The sequence below is a fragment of the Arvicanthis niloticus genome, chromosome 1 (genome assembly GCF_011762505.2).
Source record: "Arvicanthis niloticus isolate mArvNil1 chromosome 1, mArvNil1.pat.X, whole genome shotgun sequence".
Classification (NCBI taxonomy): domain Eukaryota; kingdom Metazoa; phylum Chordata; class Mammalia; order Rodentia; family Muridae; genus Arvicanthis; species Arvicanthis niloticus.
In genome coordinates this window covers 6,933,963-6,948,581 of record NC_047658.1, presented here as the reverse complement: position 1 = coordinate 6,948,581, position 14,619 = coordinate 6,933,963, and the positions used below count along the sequence as shown (strand labels likewise).

The following is a 14,619-nucleotide window of genomic DNA, read 5'->3' as shown; positions in this document are numbered from 1 at the left end:
CGGAACTGTAGGGATTGTTAGCCAGCACCGACGAAGAGGCGCAGATTCCGTGTCAGAACCGAGTTAAGCATCGCTAAATTCCTGAAATTTTAACCTTTATTTAGCTCTTGGATGTTCATATCCTATCAGTCTGAGTCTTCAGAAGTAAGGATTCCAAATCCCTGGCTCAAAGGTCAACGAAAGAAAGCTAACTTTTCCTTAAGCCAGGTCTCGGTGAGGTCGTCTGTGGTGCGGATTTCAAACACCTGAGTAAAGAGCAATCGGCATTATGATCCAATGAGGACTCCGAACACCCTAGGACTCGCGAGTCCAGAGTCCAGCCATCCCCTTTCAAACCCAGAAGTCTGCGCCCCAGCCTCCTACTTGAAACCCAGGAGTCACTCTCCTACTTCGTTTGTTTGTTTTTCAAGAAGCCTTCCTGCTTCAAATCCAGAAATCCCGGGCCTCCACGTCCCTCCTTTCTCAGACCCTCTTCCCTCAGACCTGAGGATCCAGGCCCAGCCTTTCTCTCTGGGGTCTAGAATTTAGCTCCAGTTCCCCAACTCCAGGGGTCCAGCCCCTGGCTCCCTCCCTCAGACCCTCGGGTTGCCCAGCCCCTCCAGAGCTGGGACACCTCCGAACCTTTGTAAGCTCCGCGGTCTGCACCAGCCTGTTTTTACTTCCCGCGTACATCATCTGTTGTTCAGGCTTGCAGCCTGTGTGAGAAAGAGAGAAGGACGTGGTCGGGAGCATAACAAAACTGGTAAAACTCCAGTAATGTCCGGTGGGCACAGAAGCTCAAGGAGCCTTGGAGGGGGACCTTGAAAGTCATCCGCCCTCAAGAGTGTCTACATTTGTTTAGGAGCTTCAAGTTATAGTGAGAGTCTCTGGGAGAAGATTCAGATGCCTGTCGGGGATTTCCAGGTAACACGAACAGGATTTCGCGAGCTCTTGATGAATCTAAATGCCTGCCCTCACTTCTCAGATCCCACGTGCAACGCACACCGCCCCGCCCCCCCCCCCAAACACACACACAGAGTCACGATTACACTTTTTTTTCTTTTCCTTAGACAGGATCTCTCTACATAGCCCAGATTGATCTTTAACTCACTGTGTAGACAAGGCTGGCCTGGATTTCACAAAGATTTGCTTGCCCCTGCCTCTTGAGTGCTGGGATGAGCAGTTTGAGCCACCAAGCCTGCCTGTGCCACTTGTCCAGATAAATTCTCACTTTGTAGTTTAATCCAGCCTGGCATTCACAGTTCTTAGGCCTCAGCTTCCCAAGTGCTGAGATCACAGAACATAACCATGCCTGGCTATGGTGTCCTTATGGTGTGTGTGTGTGTGTGTGTGTGTGTGTGTGTGTGTGTGTGTGTAGGGGGGACTATTGTTTGAGACAGAGTCTCTATGTAGCTCTGGCTGTCCTAGGACTTGCTATGAGACCACCAGGCTGGTCTCAAATTCACAGAGATCTGCCTGCCTCTGCCTCTTGTGTGCTGGCTTTAAAAGATGTATACCACCATACCTGGTTACTACTGCACCTTCGTATTGATTTGTGTTTCGTTTGGGTGCTGCTGGGGTTAGAACTCCAGGCTTGCAGCATACTGGGCCAGTGCTCTCCCAGCTTCCATATCTATACTTAGAGGTTCCTATACCAACTTACAGACACCTCCACACACACACACACACTCATCCACACTCACGCACAGCCAACACACTCTATACTCACACTCACAAACATACACTCACACTTTAGCACAGGATCATTCACAAACACACACATTCATACACTCATACACACTCACAGATTCACATACAAACACATACTCTCAAACACACTCACAAACACACTCACACACACACACACTGCTCCTCAGAATCTAAGACACTGTCCTCACCCACGGGGCTGGAGAAAATGAAGCACAAAGGGTAGGACACCCTTCCATCATCGTGCACATACTTGTAGCTGTAGACCACAAACCTATGGAAGAGAGAATTCACACTCAAGACCTGAGAAGCTGCACAATTGATACTCTCTGAGTTCACATCCTTGAATCTGGGGCTAATAATGGGACCTGAGGGCTGGCTCAGCAGTTGCATGCTGGGAACTGGTGCCTGACCCAGGAGCTGGGACTGCATGTGAGCCAACGTGCTAACAAGGGCCATAGTCAGATCGATTGGATTTCACAGAAAAGACAAACCGTAAGATAAAACTCTAAACAAAATCAGCATTGAACCCCCACCCCCCAAGGACAAGGCCTGCTTCTGGGCCCTGGCTCTTTGCAGTTGTCAAAGGTTCCTGAGCTGGGTGGGGAATGAGGTCCAAAACCCAAGAAACCCCAAAAGAAATGAGTCAAGATGAAAGATGTGGACAGACCAGTGTGAGTCAGGCAGAGTGGCACAGGCCTCTGATCCCAGTACGCAGAAGGCTAGAACAGGAGGATGGAAATCAGAGGGCATGGAGCTGTAACCCCAGTGCTTGGGAGGGAGAGGTAACACAATCGGGGATCCAGAGCTGTCCTTGGCTGTATACTGAGTTCAGAGCCAACCTGGTATACAAGAGACTGTGTTTCAAAGAAACAAGAGGGGCTAGAGAGACGGCTCTGTGATTGAGTACATTTTTGTTCTTATGTAGGGCTGCAGATTAGTTTCCCAGGAACTAATGTCAGGGGGCTTACATGCACACACTCGGACACAGACATATAAGCATGAATAATAAGTTAAATCCTCTTTATAAAGGGGGAGTGATGGAAGAGACGCTTCAGCAGTTAAGAACAACTGTTGCTCTTACAGAGGACTGGGTCCAGTCCTCTGCTCCCCCTGAGCTGCTCCCAATGCTCTGCGACTGCAGTTCTAGGGGACCCGCAGCCCCCTTCTGGCCTCTAAGGACATGAAGTTCATAGACATGCAGGAAAACATGCACACACATAAATTTAAAAGAAAAATCTTTTTTGAGATAGGGGCTCACTATCTAGTCCTGGCTACCCTGGAACTGTCTTTGTAGACCAGGCTGGCCTGGAACTCACAGAGATCTACCTGCCTCTGCCTTCCAAGTGCTGGGATTAAAGGTGCGTGCTACTGCCATCTGTTCATAATTTTTTTAATGCCCTCCTGACTTGTTTACCCCTTAAAATTATTAATATAAGGTCTGGAAAGATGGCTCAGCTTTTAGAAGCACTTCCTGCTCTTGCAGAGGACCTAGGTTCCATTCCCAAGACCCATATGGTAGCTTAATGCTCTAGTTACAGGAGATCGATCCTATGATGTCTTCTGACCTCTGCAGGCACCAGGCATGTGTGTGGTACCCAGTCATAACTGCAGGCAAAATACTCATGGACATAAAACAAATAAATAGATCTTCAACAGACTCCTGAAAAATTCTGCAATAAAATAATAATATATCAACAAAAGTTTCTAGACTGTGACTTCTTGGCTTCAAACTCAGAGATCCAGAACTGGAGCCCAACAGTCCCTCAGCTTATAGGTCTATCGCCCCCTACCCATAGTCCCCACTCTGCCCCTCCCCCCCACTCCCATATACCTGGGCTGTCTCTCTGGCAACTCCAACTTAAGTTCCTCTGGGGAAACATTCTGAGGCAGGGAGAGAGAGAGAGAGAGAGAGAGAGAGAGAGAGAGAGTGAGAGAGAGAGAGAGAGAGAGAGAGAGAGAGAGAGAGAACAAACAAATGACTGTCATTCAGTTCATTAAATGATCACTTAAATGTGCAGAGACATTGTGCTAAAAAGCGTATGTGGATTCCTTGAGATTTCTCAGAACCCTACGGGAAGGTCTTATTATGCCCACTTGACAGCTACAGAAACTGAGGCCCAACAGTGTCAAGGGACTTGCCCCACATTGCACAAGACAGTAAATGCAGAGTTCCGATTTGAATCTGTGTTCCCATGGTAACCACTCTAGTACTTCCTTTTAGGGGGCCTAAGGGAGCCTAGCTCTTCCTGGTCAATACCCTTCCCTGCCAAATGGCCTTAGCTCCAGAAGGAAGGAAGGAAGGTTGTTGCAGAGGGCCAGGCCACAGTGGGAGGTATCCAGTTATATAGGGTTGCTAGTGGCTCTGGGACCTTATCTAAAATAAAAACTTTTTTTTTTTTTGCTAGGGCCTTGCTCTACAGGCAAGAGCTCTGTACAGCTCTCTTCCCAACCTTTCCTTTTTATTTATTTAACTCCTATACTGGCTAGTTTATGTCAACTTGACACAAGCTATAGTCATCTGAGGTGGGGGAACCTCAATTCATGAATGACCTCCATTAGATCAGATGTAGCCAAAGCCTATAAGGTGCTTTCTTTAATGAGACAGGAACACTCTGCCTCAGGCATACCACTCCAGGACTGGTGGGCCTGGGTTCAATGAGAAAGCAGGTTGGCCATGCCATGAGAAACCAGTGAGCACCCTTGCATGGCCTCTGCATCAGCTCCTGCCTCCAGGTGCTAGCCAGGTTTGAGTTCCTGCCCTGACTTCCTCAGTGGACTGTGATTCAGGCTATGTAAACCAAAAAAAAAAAAAAAAACCTTTTCTTCCCAGCTTGCTTTTGGCCATGGTGTTTTATCACAGCAATAGTAACCCTAACTAAAACATCTGGCTTTTTTGCAGAGGTAAGATCTGGAACTCACTAATGTAGACCAGGCTGGCCTCAAACACATAAGAGAAATCTGTCTGCTTCTGCCTCTTGAGTTTGGGCATTAAAAGCCAGTGCCACCACACCCAGCCTTTATTTGGCTTTTTGATACAGGGTCTCTTGTAGTCCAAACTAGCCTCCAACTAACACTGTAGCCAAGAATGACCTTGAATCCCGGTCAGTCCCTTTCTCTCCACCCCTAGAGTGCCAGCATAACAAACATGTGTCACTGTGCCCTGTTTATGAGGTACCTGATCCAACCCAGGGAGCACTCTGCCAACTTTGTCCCCAGACCTCTCCCTGTATTTAGGGATCCAGCATCCTAGCCCCTCACCTGGAATTCCTCCTCCAATACCACCATCTGCCGGTCTTTGTCAACTTTCACTGGGGAGAGATAGAACACAGGTTATAGACCCCTCCCAATCCCAGAGGACACCAGCCCAGCCTTCCCTGTCTTGTCATCTCCCCCACCCTCAGTGCCACCCTTCACAGGGCAGAGGTCACTGACTTATGATGGCGGCATTGTTGGTCTCTTTTCGGAAACGGAATCTCCTCAGTGTTTCTTTTAGCTCCGGATCCACTTCACACACCACCAGGGAGTCAGACTGCCAATGGGACAGGGAGGAGCTGAGCTGCCTTAGCTTCTAACCCGGCCCCTTTCCTGACTTAGTGTCTCCGTAAATAATGAAGACACTGAAGCTAGCCCATGTGAGAGGCCTTTGGCAAACACCTGGGTGGGAGGGCAGGTACCAAGCCACACAGTTCAGCTCTGAGGTGTACACAAAAGTCAGGTTCTACCTTCCTGGAGGGTACTCTTGGATTACTCCAGAAGACCCAAGGATCTGCTTGTGTGGGGCCAAACCACCACCTCTATGACCCAGCTTTGTCTCAGCTGGGTCCCTTCCCTCCCTGCCTGTGACCTTCATCCCCCAGCTGACCTCCACCCAGGTACCCTTTGCTCCAGGTCACCCTAAACCTCAGCCCCCTCACCCTTCCTTGTCCCTCTGACCATGTTTTTTCTGTCCTTGGGCCTCTTCTCAGTTCCTCTGTCTTCTAGGGCTGGGGGCCGGGCTGAGAGGGACAGGCTATGAAAGGGGGAAGCGTTTATCTACACCACATCCTGTTTATGCCTGGCTTAGGACAACTGTCACAAAGGGCTCCTCCCCTTCCTTCCTTCCCTGCATCTGTCAGAACCTGTGAGGCTTTGCAGTCACTAAGATGAGGGTTCAAATACTGCCTCACTGTGGCCCTTGTAAAATTCACATCTCTGGTCTGGGCTTGCTGTGAAGAGGAAGTAGCTTTGACTATCTCCCAGATTGATAGGGATGCCTGATAAAGAGTAAATTAGCCCGGTGTTCTGGAACACACATTTATTTTTATTTTCTTGGTTTTTTTTTTTTAAGACAGGGTGTCTCTGTGTAGATCCTCTCTTGTAGACCAGGCTGGCCTTGGACTCAACGATCAGCCTGCCTCTGCCTCCCAAGTGCTGGGATTAAAGTTTGCCACCACCCACTGCTTAAATTCAACTATTTTATCAACTCCATTCTCCCAGGTCCCACTGCCTCTAGAGCAGTGGCAGGCTACATACAGAAACCCTGTCTCAAAAATTAATAAATGCTACGATGGAAATGGTGGCCTAATGTTGTAGTGATGTTTTTGTACACAGCGTGAAGATGTGTCTCTGGCCTTCCTTGCCTGCCTAAGGCGCCTTCTGATAGGTTAAAATAAAAAGTGTATGGCCTATAATAGGTTAAAATAAAAAGCCTATGGCCTATAGCAAAAGGCAAAACAGCAAGGTGGGACTTCAAGGCAGAGAGAGGAACTCTGGGAAAGAATGAAGTGTGGGAGACGTGGAGGAAGTAAGCTGTATGAAGCTGAGGAGCAGTAACCAGACACATGGCAGAACTTAGATTAGTATAAACGGAATAACTGAGCTACAAGCTACTTAGGAACAAGCCTAACTTAAGGCCAAAAGCTGTTAAATAAATATAAAAGTCTCTGTGTTATTTGGGAGCAAGGGTAGGCATAGAAAAAGCCCAAACAGTTATAGCATTTTTTATATATATATATATATATATATATATATATATATATATATATATATATTTTATATAATATATAAATATTTTATATATATATAAAATAATATATATATTTTATATAATATATATATAATATATATATAAAATATATATATAATGTTTATATATACACCTATATACTATTATATATGTGTACATATAATATTACATATTATGATTATAAATATTTAATTAAATCTATACAATTTAAATATAATTATGTTAATTATATACTAGAACATAATAATACATTACACACACACACACAAAATCTTCCAGCACTCAGAATTGCCACAAGTCTGAGGACAACCTAGTTGAGAACAGTGAACTCCAGGATAGCCAGAGTTACACAGGGACATTGCATACCAAAAGACCAAAATAGGGCCGGTAAGATGGCTCAGAAGGTAAAGGCACTCTCTACCAGGCCTGAAAATTTGAATTCATTCCTTGGACCCACATGAAGAAGGAGAGAACTGGTTCCCACAAATTGTCCTCTGAGCTCCACAAGTGGGATGTGGCATGCCCATGCACACAGAAACATAAACACATAAACTATAATCTAATAAAAAGAGAGAGTAGATGCTAGCAGGACAGGATGATGTGTGCCTGTAATTCCCTCTGAAGAGGCAGAGGCAGGAGGATGGAAAACTGCAGGCCAGCCTGAGCTATACAGTTCAGATTTTTGTCAAAAACAAAAACACAGAGGCAGTCCTTTAATTTTAGAATTTGTCAGGTAAAAAAAGACAGGAGATTAAGAGCTAAGGACAACCTTGGCTTCATAGCAAATTTGAGGCCAACTTGGACTACAGTGAAGACAGCCTAGGCATACACAAGATTCTGTCTCAAAAAAAAAAAAAAAAAAAAAAAAAAAAGCAACAACACTAAAAACAGGGGGTTCCAGAGGTGTCTCACATCTAAGACCAGTTAAGAGCACTGGCAGCCGAGAAGTGGCTGAGCACGCCTTTCGTCCCAGCACGCTGGACGCAGAGACAGGCAGGTCTTTGAGTTTGAGGTCAGCCTGGGCTATACAGTGAGTTCCAGGATAACCATGGCTACACAGAAAAACCCTTCTCAAAAAAACAAACAAACAAAACAAAAAAAACAAACAAAAAAAAAAACAAAAAAAAAACAAACACAAACTCTAAAATCTGATAAAACAAACAAACAGGCATTGAGGGGTTGCTTGTAGCACCGTGAGAGCACGCGTTAGCATGCACAGGGCCTGGCCTTTTGATGTCATGAGTGTCTCACAAAGACACACAAATGTTCATATTGCTCTCCTTCCCTTGAAACAAGCCCTGAATAATGTGACCTACTTACGTGTATAATTTTTTTTTTTTTTTTTTTGGTTTTTTGAGACAGGGTTTCTCTGTATAGCCTTGGCTGTCCTAGAACTCACTCTGTAGACCAGGCTGGCCTCGAACTCAGAAATCTGACTGCCTCTGCCTCCCAAGTGCTAGGATTAAAGACGTCGCCACCACTGCCCGGCATAAATTTTTTTTTTTTTTTTTTAAAAATCAATTCATAAACCCAACTGTCCTATAAAGAAGGAATAAAAGCAAAGAAAATCATGAGAAAACCATACATATTTTAGTGAAGAAATATAGGCAAGCAAAAGAAAACATTTGTAAGTCCTTACTCCACTTGGTGTTCTGTACTGGCTTCCCTCCATCCCACCTGCCAGGCCCCCTTTCCAGCTTTTCTCTCACTCTTCCTATAATCTGTCCCTGTCCCCTAATGGAGCTTCCCCTGAGCCTCTATGCAATGTTAGCTCTTCTATTTTAAAAACAAAGAGCCCCCTCTCCAGCTTGTGTGGTAGTACACATCTCTAAGACATTGTCTCCGAAGACCAAAAATAAAAGGTTCAAGGGCTGGAGAGATGGCTCAGCAGTTAAGAGCACTGACCTGCTCTTCCAGAGGTCCTGAGTTCAGTTCCCAGCAACCACATGGTGGCTCACAACCATCTGTAATGGGATCCGATGCCCTCTTCTGGTGTGTCTGAAGACTGCTACGGTGTACTCTTTTACATAAAATAAATAAATCTCCAAGAAAGAAGGAAAGAAAGAAAGAAAAAAGAGGGAGAGCTATATCAACAGTTAAAAGCATTAACTCTCGTCCAGAAAGCCTGCATTCCTTACCCAGAACACACACTATATCTAAGAATTATAACTATAGTTCCAGGAGATCCGATGCCTCTTCTGGCTTCCATGGGCACCAAAGTACAAATATGAAGCACTGAAAAACATGCAGGCAAAACACCCATACGCATACAATAAAAACTATCCTATAAACAAAGATTACATGTAATGCGGCTAGTCCTGTAGCTCAGTTGGTAGACTGTTTATCTAGTATGCATGCCCTAGTTCAACCCCCTGCGTCATATAAACTGTACATAGTAGCACAGGAGCACTCAAGAGGTGCAGGCTGGTGGGTCTACAGTTCAAGGTCATCCTTAGTTATCCAGAGAGTTAAGAGGCTAATGTGAGCTACAAGACCTGTCTCAAAAATAAATAGCTGGGTTTGGTGGTGCATAGTTTTAACCCAGACATCCAGGATGCAAAGGCAGATGGACCTCTGTGAATTTGAGGCCAGCCTGATTTATATAGCCGAGTTCCAGGACAGCCAGAGTTATACAATGAGACCCTGTCTCAAAACAAACAGGACCATGGAGTTTGCTCAGCAAATTCAGGTGCTTGGTGGCAAGCCTGACTACCTGAGTTTGAACCCACATGATTCTGATTTCTACTTGTATGCCATGGCAACCACATCTGTTATCTTCTTCCAAACTTTCCCAAAACAATCTATACTTCCTGTTCCCCCCCCCTTTTTTTTTCTCTTAAACTCCATGTTACAATGCTAGCTTAGAAAAAAAAAAAAAAAAAAAAAGACTTAATATGTTTCTCTGTGTAGCCCTGGCTGTCCTGGAACTCGCTCTGTAGATCAAGACTGGCCTCGAACTCAAAGAGCCACCTGCCTCTGCCTCTGCCTCTCTCTGCCTCTCTCTGCCTCTCTCTGCCTCTCTCTGCCCCTCTCTGCCCCCCTCTGCCTCTGCCTCCTGAGTGCAGGGTCTCATTATGTAGACTAGGCTAGTTTCGAGCTTACAGAAATGCCCTGGTGGGATAGGACACGCCGCTAAGCCCAGCTCCGTCTACTCTTTCTTGTGCCATCTTCACAGTCTTGGTTTAGCGTTCATTTCTTTTCCAAACTCATGTGCCCTCATTTCTCAGAGTTCTGTCTGATCCTTGTCTCCATTCATCCCTCATACCCTCCTTGGGATCCGTCGCCAACTCCCACAGCTTCAATTACCATCTCTAATGATCCTTAAATTCTGGTCTCCAGCCTTAATTTGTCCCCGAGGTGGGGCAATGTTTCTTGACCTCAGTGTTGGGTGTCCCACACTGAGCTTCTCCTCTGGGACACAGTCTCCCAGAGGGCTTTATCCTGGACTTTTCTCTTCCGCCCTGTGGCCAGCCAGTGGCAAAAGGCTAGTTCAATGGGCCAGCTGGGCGTCCCTCCCACTTCGCACCTCCTCCCCAAGGTCCCTCCCAGATGCAACCTCGCCCCAACTCCCCAGGTAGCTCCCTGGGCTCTCCCTTCAGTGTTCCATTCCTTCTCATTCCACGTCCCTATGTAAGCCAGAGGCGTCCCTTCCAAACTCCCAAGTCCCCAAGACCTTCCTGGCCTTGAATCCCCGCCCCGCCCCGCCCCGCCACTTTAGTCGCTAGTGCCTTCAGCACAAGTGCAGACTCCCTCCAGTGGCCAAACATCTGGCCGCAGCTCATTTCCTACCACTCCCTGTCGTAAATTCGACACTCCACCCTGACTGTATTTCTTGGAGTTCTCGGAACAAGCCACGTCGCTGTCACCCTTCTGGGAGCCGGCCCCTTTCCAGTCAGTTCACCCCGACGCAGAACAGTTGGTGGATGGACTAAGATTGCGACAAAAGTGATGGGAGCCATCTCCATTTATTGACAACCTCTTATGTGTGGGGTCTTATCTCTCTCCACCCTTAAAGGGTCGACCTCGCTCATCTTGAGGTGTCACTTGAGGCGCGGCCGATCGAAACTGGGAGCCTGGATGCAGCATTGTCATCCCAAACGGCGATGGTACTACAGGACACAAACCCTGGGCGGGGCGTGACCGAGGGGCGGGGAGGAGGGGGGGTCCTTGAACGCCAGAATGAGGAATTGTGACTCCGCTCGCAGCCACTGAGTGAGACCGGCGCGAGACTGCCCCCTGCGGGTCCGTAGGTCCAATCGCGGGCTCCGCCGGACCGTTGCCCGGGGCAACGCGGCGCGCGCCCCTCCTCTTCCAGGCCTTCTGCTCTCCGCCCGGGGCCTGGCCGTCTGCCCGTCACCTTCTCGTCAGACCAATCGTAGTGAGGAGGGGGCGGGCCTCTCAGGCCTCGTTCCAGCCCTGTCGCGCCCCTCCAGGGCAGGACCCCGCCTTTCTCTCCGCACACCTCCCACCCTTCGGACTGCCCTCGCCGCCAGTTGGCTGGGCTCACCGTCTGTCAATCGGGTGTGAGCTAATGCTGGCGCACAGTGGCCCACCGGGGCGGGGCCAGGGGCGGTGACGCACGGCGCGGTGACGCAGCGCGACGGCGGCGGCGGCGGCGGCGGCGGTGGTCGGTGCGGGAGGAGGGAGGGGAGCTCTCGGGCCAGAGAGGGGGCGACGGCGGCGGCGACGGCGGTGGCAGCGGCGCTGGTGGCGGCGGCTGCCTGAGGAGGCGCGGGTGGCGGCGGCGGCGGCGGAGGCCGAGGCGGTGAGTCTCGGGCAAGGCCGGGCCGGCGGGCGCGGGGCGGCGGCGGTCGAGGCGCGCGGCGCTCCCCTCAGGGCGACCCAGGCCGCGCGGCCGGCCCCGCCCCCTCAGGGACCCCGCGCCGCGGGCTGCGGCGGGCGGCGGACTCGGGCCTCAAGAGGCCGGAGGATCCCGGAGGACTCCTTAGGGTCTCGCACTCAGCCCGCTTCTCCCCACCCGGACCCCTTCCTCAGTTTCCCTCCCAAACCGTCACGCCCTGGGGATAGCGGAGAGGCCGGGCCCGGGGACCTCTGTCCTGACCCGGCGGCACACGTCTGCCTGGTCCTACCGCACGACTCCAGCGGCCTCCCCGGAGACCATCCTCAGTTTTCAACTGCCTCCTCTGGGGACGTTCTCCATGGATCCCCGCCCTTTGGTCCTCGGTTCTCTCTCCACGTCTTCCTCCTGGATCGCAACACATTCCTTGGTGGCTACTCGTCCTCTGTCTCCACAGCACATATATTTCAGGCATCTCCCCCAGGAACCTCCCTGAAGCCCCCAAACCTCCACAGACACACATTCTGCATCTAACCGCCCCCCATCTGCATCACATATTCAAGCCATCCCTTTCAGACTTCTTTAAATACCCCCAAGAATTTACCCTCCTACTTCTCTCCATTCTAGAAATCTTAGAGATTTTTCACTCTTATCCTCAAATTCTTCAGTATGTCCCTTGGTGAACACTACATCATCCTTGAAGAGCTTGCATATCCCAGAACAGTCCTCAAATACTCATGAAGTGTTCTTAGATACCAAAACTCACCTGGAGGACCCTCTCCTCTCTTTGCTTCCGTCTTCTGTATGCACCCTGCCTCTTCGCATATTTCTTAGACTCTTCTATAGATTTCTAAAATCTGTCCCAGAGAACTCATGTTCCACAAATATTCTCCACCTTGGAATGTTCTAGAGGTGACCTCATGTACCCAAACCCTTTTCTCCTGAGCCCCTACAGCTACTAATCCTGAAAGTCTCCAGAGTTCCTCTCATATTCCCAAAACCTCTTCCAGATCCCCTCTTCTGTATCCCAAATCTTTTCCAGTAACACACACCACATGTTTTAAAAATAGGGTTTGTACTCCAAAAAGTTTCCTCATAGCCTCTGTTCTCTCTAGAACTTTTCTTGAATAACCTGAAATTTTGAACTCCCTTTCTAGCCTTAGATAAACTTCTGAAGCTCTTCCTTACAATCCTGAAACACCCCTCTAAACTACAACTTTCAGGACCCCCTTACATCAAAGACCTTAGTAACCCTGAAATGGCCTTTAAAATACTTCTTAGAGATCCTGACATCCCTAGAACCTTTTGAATTATTTCTCAGACTTTCTTACTAAAAGACTTTCTTAGCTATCTCTTCCTCAGAATCCCACCCCCCAGATTCTCTAGAACCATCTTTAGAAAGCCTTACACATCTACCTAATCTTCGTTCAGTATAGCTGAACACCCAGAATTCTTTGTGAAAAACCTACTCTGATGCTTTCAGGTCTTCACTAGGAGTCTTTCCCCAGCCCTGTATTCTTGGTTTTGTTTTTTAACTTGAGGTTTTTCAAAAAGCCCCCCAACTCCTGCCCTACCCTATATTTAAAAATCCCTCTGTCAGGACCTTTCTCTGAAGATCACTTCCTAAGACATTGTTAGAGATTTTTCTCCCAAGCCCTGTGTCAGTAATCTCTAGCACTTTCTGAGAACCTCCCTCAGTTTTCTCCTCTGACATCCCTAGTCTTATTTCAGGACTATCAGATGAATCCCAGTTAGGATGAATCTCTTCTTACTTTCTCTTATGCCTTCATTTTTATTCCTTTGAAATTATAAACCCTTCTGGATTCTCAGCCTACTTCCACTATTTCTGCAGGGACACCAGCATCCTTCAGACTCTCCTTTCCTAAACTTCCTCTACTTCTGGAATCCCAGTGCTTAGAAACTCTTCTCTCCATAGACCAACTGACTGACCTACCTATCTTCCTTTCTTCCTTCTTTCCTTACTCCATTTATTTTTAGACCTGACCCTCATAGGTCTCTCCTTTCAGAAATGGAAAGATCCTAACACCCACTTAGAAACTTTTTGAGGACTCACTTCACTTTCTTCCCTTTCATTTTTGAAGACTCATTAATGAAGAACTCCTTTTCCCTCTGTCAGTGGCTTTCAAAGTATGGTTAATTAGACCTGCAGCAGCATTGGTTGGAAAATGCCAATTCTTGGGTCTTACTCAGACTTACTAAATCAGAAAACCTCGAAGCAGAGCCTAGCAGTCTGAGTTTTTAACAAATGCTCCTGGTGATTCTGATGTATGCTCTCAAGTTTGAGAACCACTACTTCTAAGAGGATCTCTCTCTATAAAAACGTCTCCCTGAAAGAGCCCTAAAAATGTGCCTCTAAGCCCTGCTTCAGACACACACACACATACACACCGTTTTCCCAAGAATCCACTGTGTGAAGTACCCTTCCTCCAGAAAGACTTCTTACCCACTTTGGAAGGATCTTGGCTTCTCCACAAGGTTACCCCACCCTCTGAGTAATTACTTTAGATTCTGCCTTTGAATGGTTCCCTTTCAGATCTTCCTCAGCACTTTCTCCTTCTACCCCTCTGGTCCACTGTAGAGCCTTTGCTGCTTTTGCTTTAAATTACTGCCTCCATGAACACACATGTCCCTTTCATCTCCTCATTTCTCTCTCCATATGGCCATCTTCAGGTCTCCCATTCTGTGTCTCAAATGCCAAGGGCCCTCAGTGTACTTCATAGAGCACCATTCACTTTCCTGCTTCAAGTTTTATATGTACTTCCCCACTTACCCTCACCAGACAGGAAGTAAAAAGCACAGGATGTATCTGAATGTGCCAGGTGTTCTCCAGGAATGAGTGGGCACTATTAGAGAATGGGTAGCTCCAACTTTCTCAGATCCACTCCCCATTCATGTCTGGCACACTTTTCCCACCCCTTCCTCCCTTTCATCACTTTCTCTTTGCCCACTACTTCTGTTCATGAAACTTTTCTTGGCATTGATTCTGTTCTGGTGTTCTACCTCATCTCATCAGGTTAACTTCTCAATCTCTAAGTTTCAGATCTCTATAGTACTCTCAGCTCTTCCCAAGAGAATCTATTTCTCTGTAGGGCCAAGAAGAGGAAAT

At 47.8% G+C, this 14,619-nt stretch overlaps 2 protein-coding genes across 6 annotated transcripts in view; one reads left to right on the top strand and one right to left on the bottom strand.

Annotated features, from left to right (window-relative positions):
- Positions 1-78: 78 nt before the first annotated feature.
- On the bottom strand, positions 79-10,161 carry Gmfg (glia maturation factor gamma). 5 transcript variants are annotated; one of them, XM_034517294.2, is made up of 7 exons: positions 10,001-10,161; positions 5,122-5,218; positions 4,948-4,997; positions 3,521-3,570; positions 1,878-1,960; positions 622-695; positions 79-245 (listed from the first exon to the last, which is right to left on the bottom strand). In XM_034517294.2, the coding sequence occupies exons 1-7, from the start codon at positions 10,001-10,003 to the stop codon at positions 174-176; spliced, it is 429 nt and encodes a 142-aa protein (XP_034373185.1). In that variant the 5' UTR covers positions 10,004-10,161; the 3' UTR covers positions 79-173. The 5 variants fall into 5 exon arrangements, with proteins under 5 accessions (XP_034373185.1, XP_034373177.1, XP_034373200.1 ...); XM_034517286.2 differs by lacking the exon at positions 10,001-10,161 and adding an exon at positions 5,623-5,767; XM_034517309.2 differs by lacking the exon at positions 10,001-10,161 and adding an exon at positions 5,604-5,663.
- A 1,119-nt stretch (positions 10,162-11,280) lies between these two features.
- Positions 11,281-14,619, top strand: part of Samd4b (sterile alpha motif domain containing 4B) — a 38,467-nt gene continuing 35,128 nt past the window's right edge. Inside the window, exon 1 of the mRNA XM_034517251.2 lies at positions 11,281-11,459. The gene's annotated coding sequence lies outside the window, so the exon portion shown is untranslated. The remainder of the gene's footprint in view (positions 11,460-14,619) is intronic.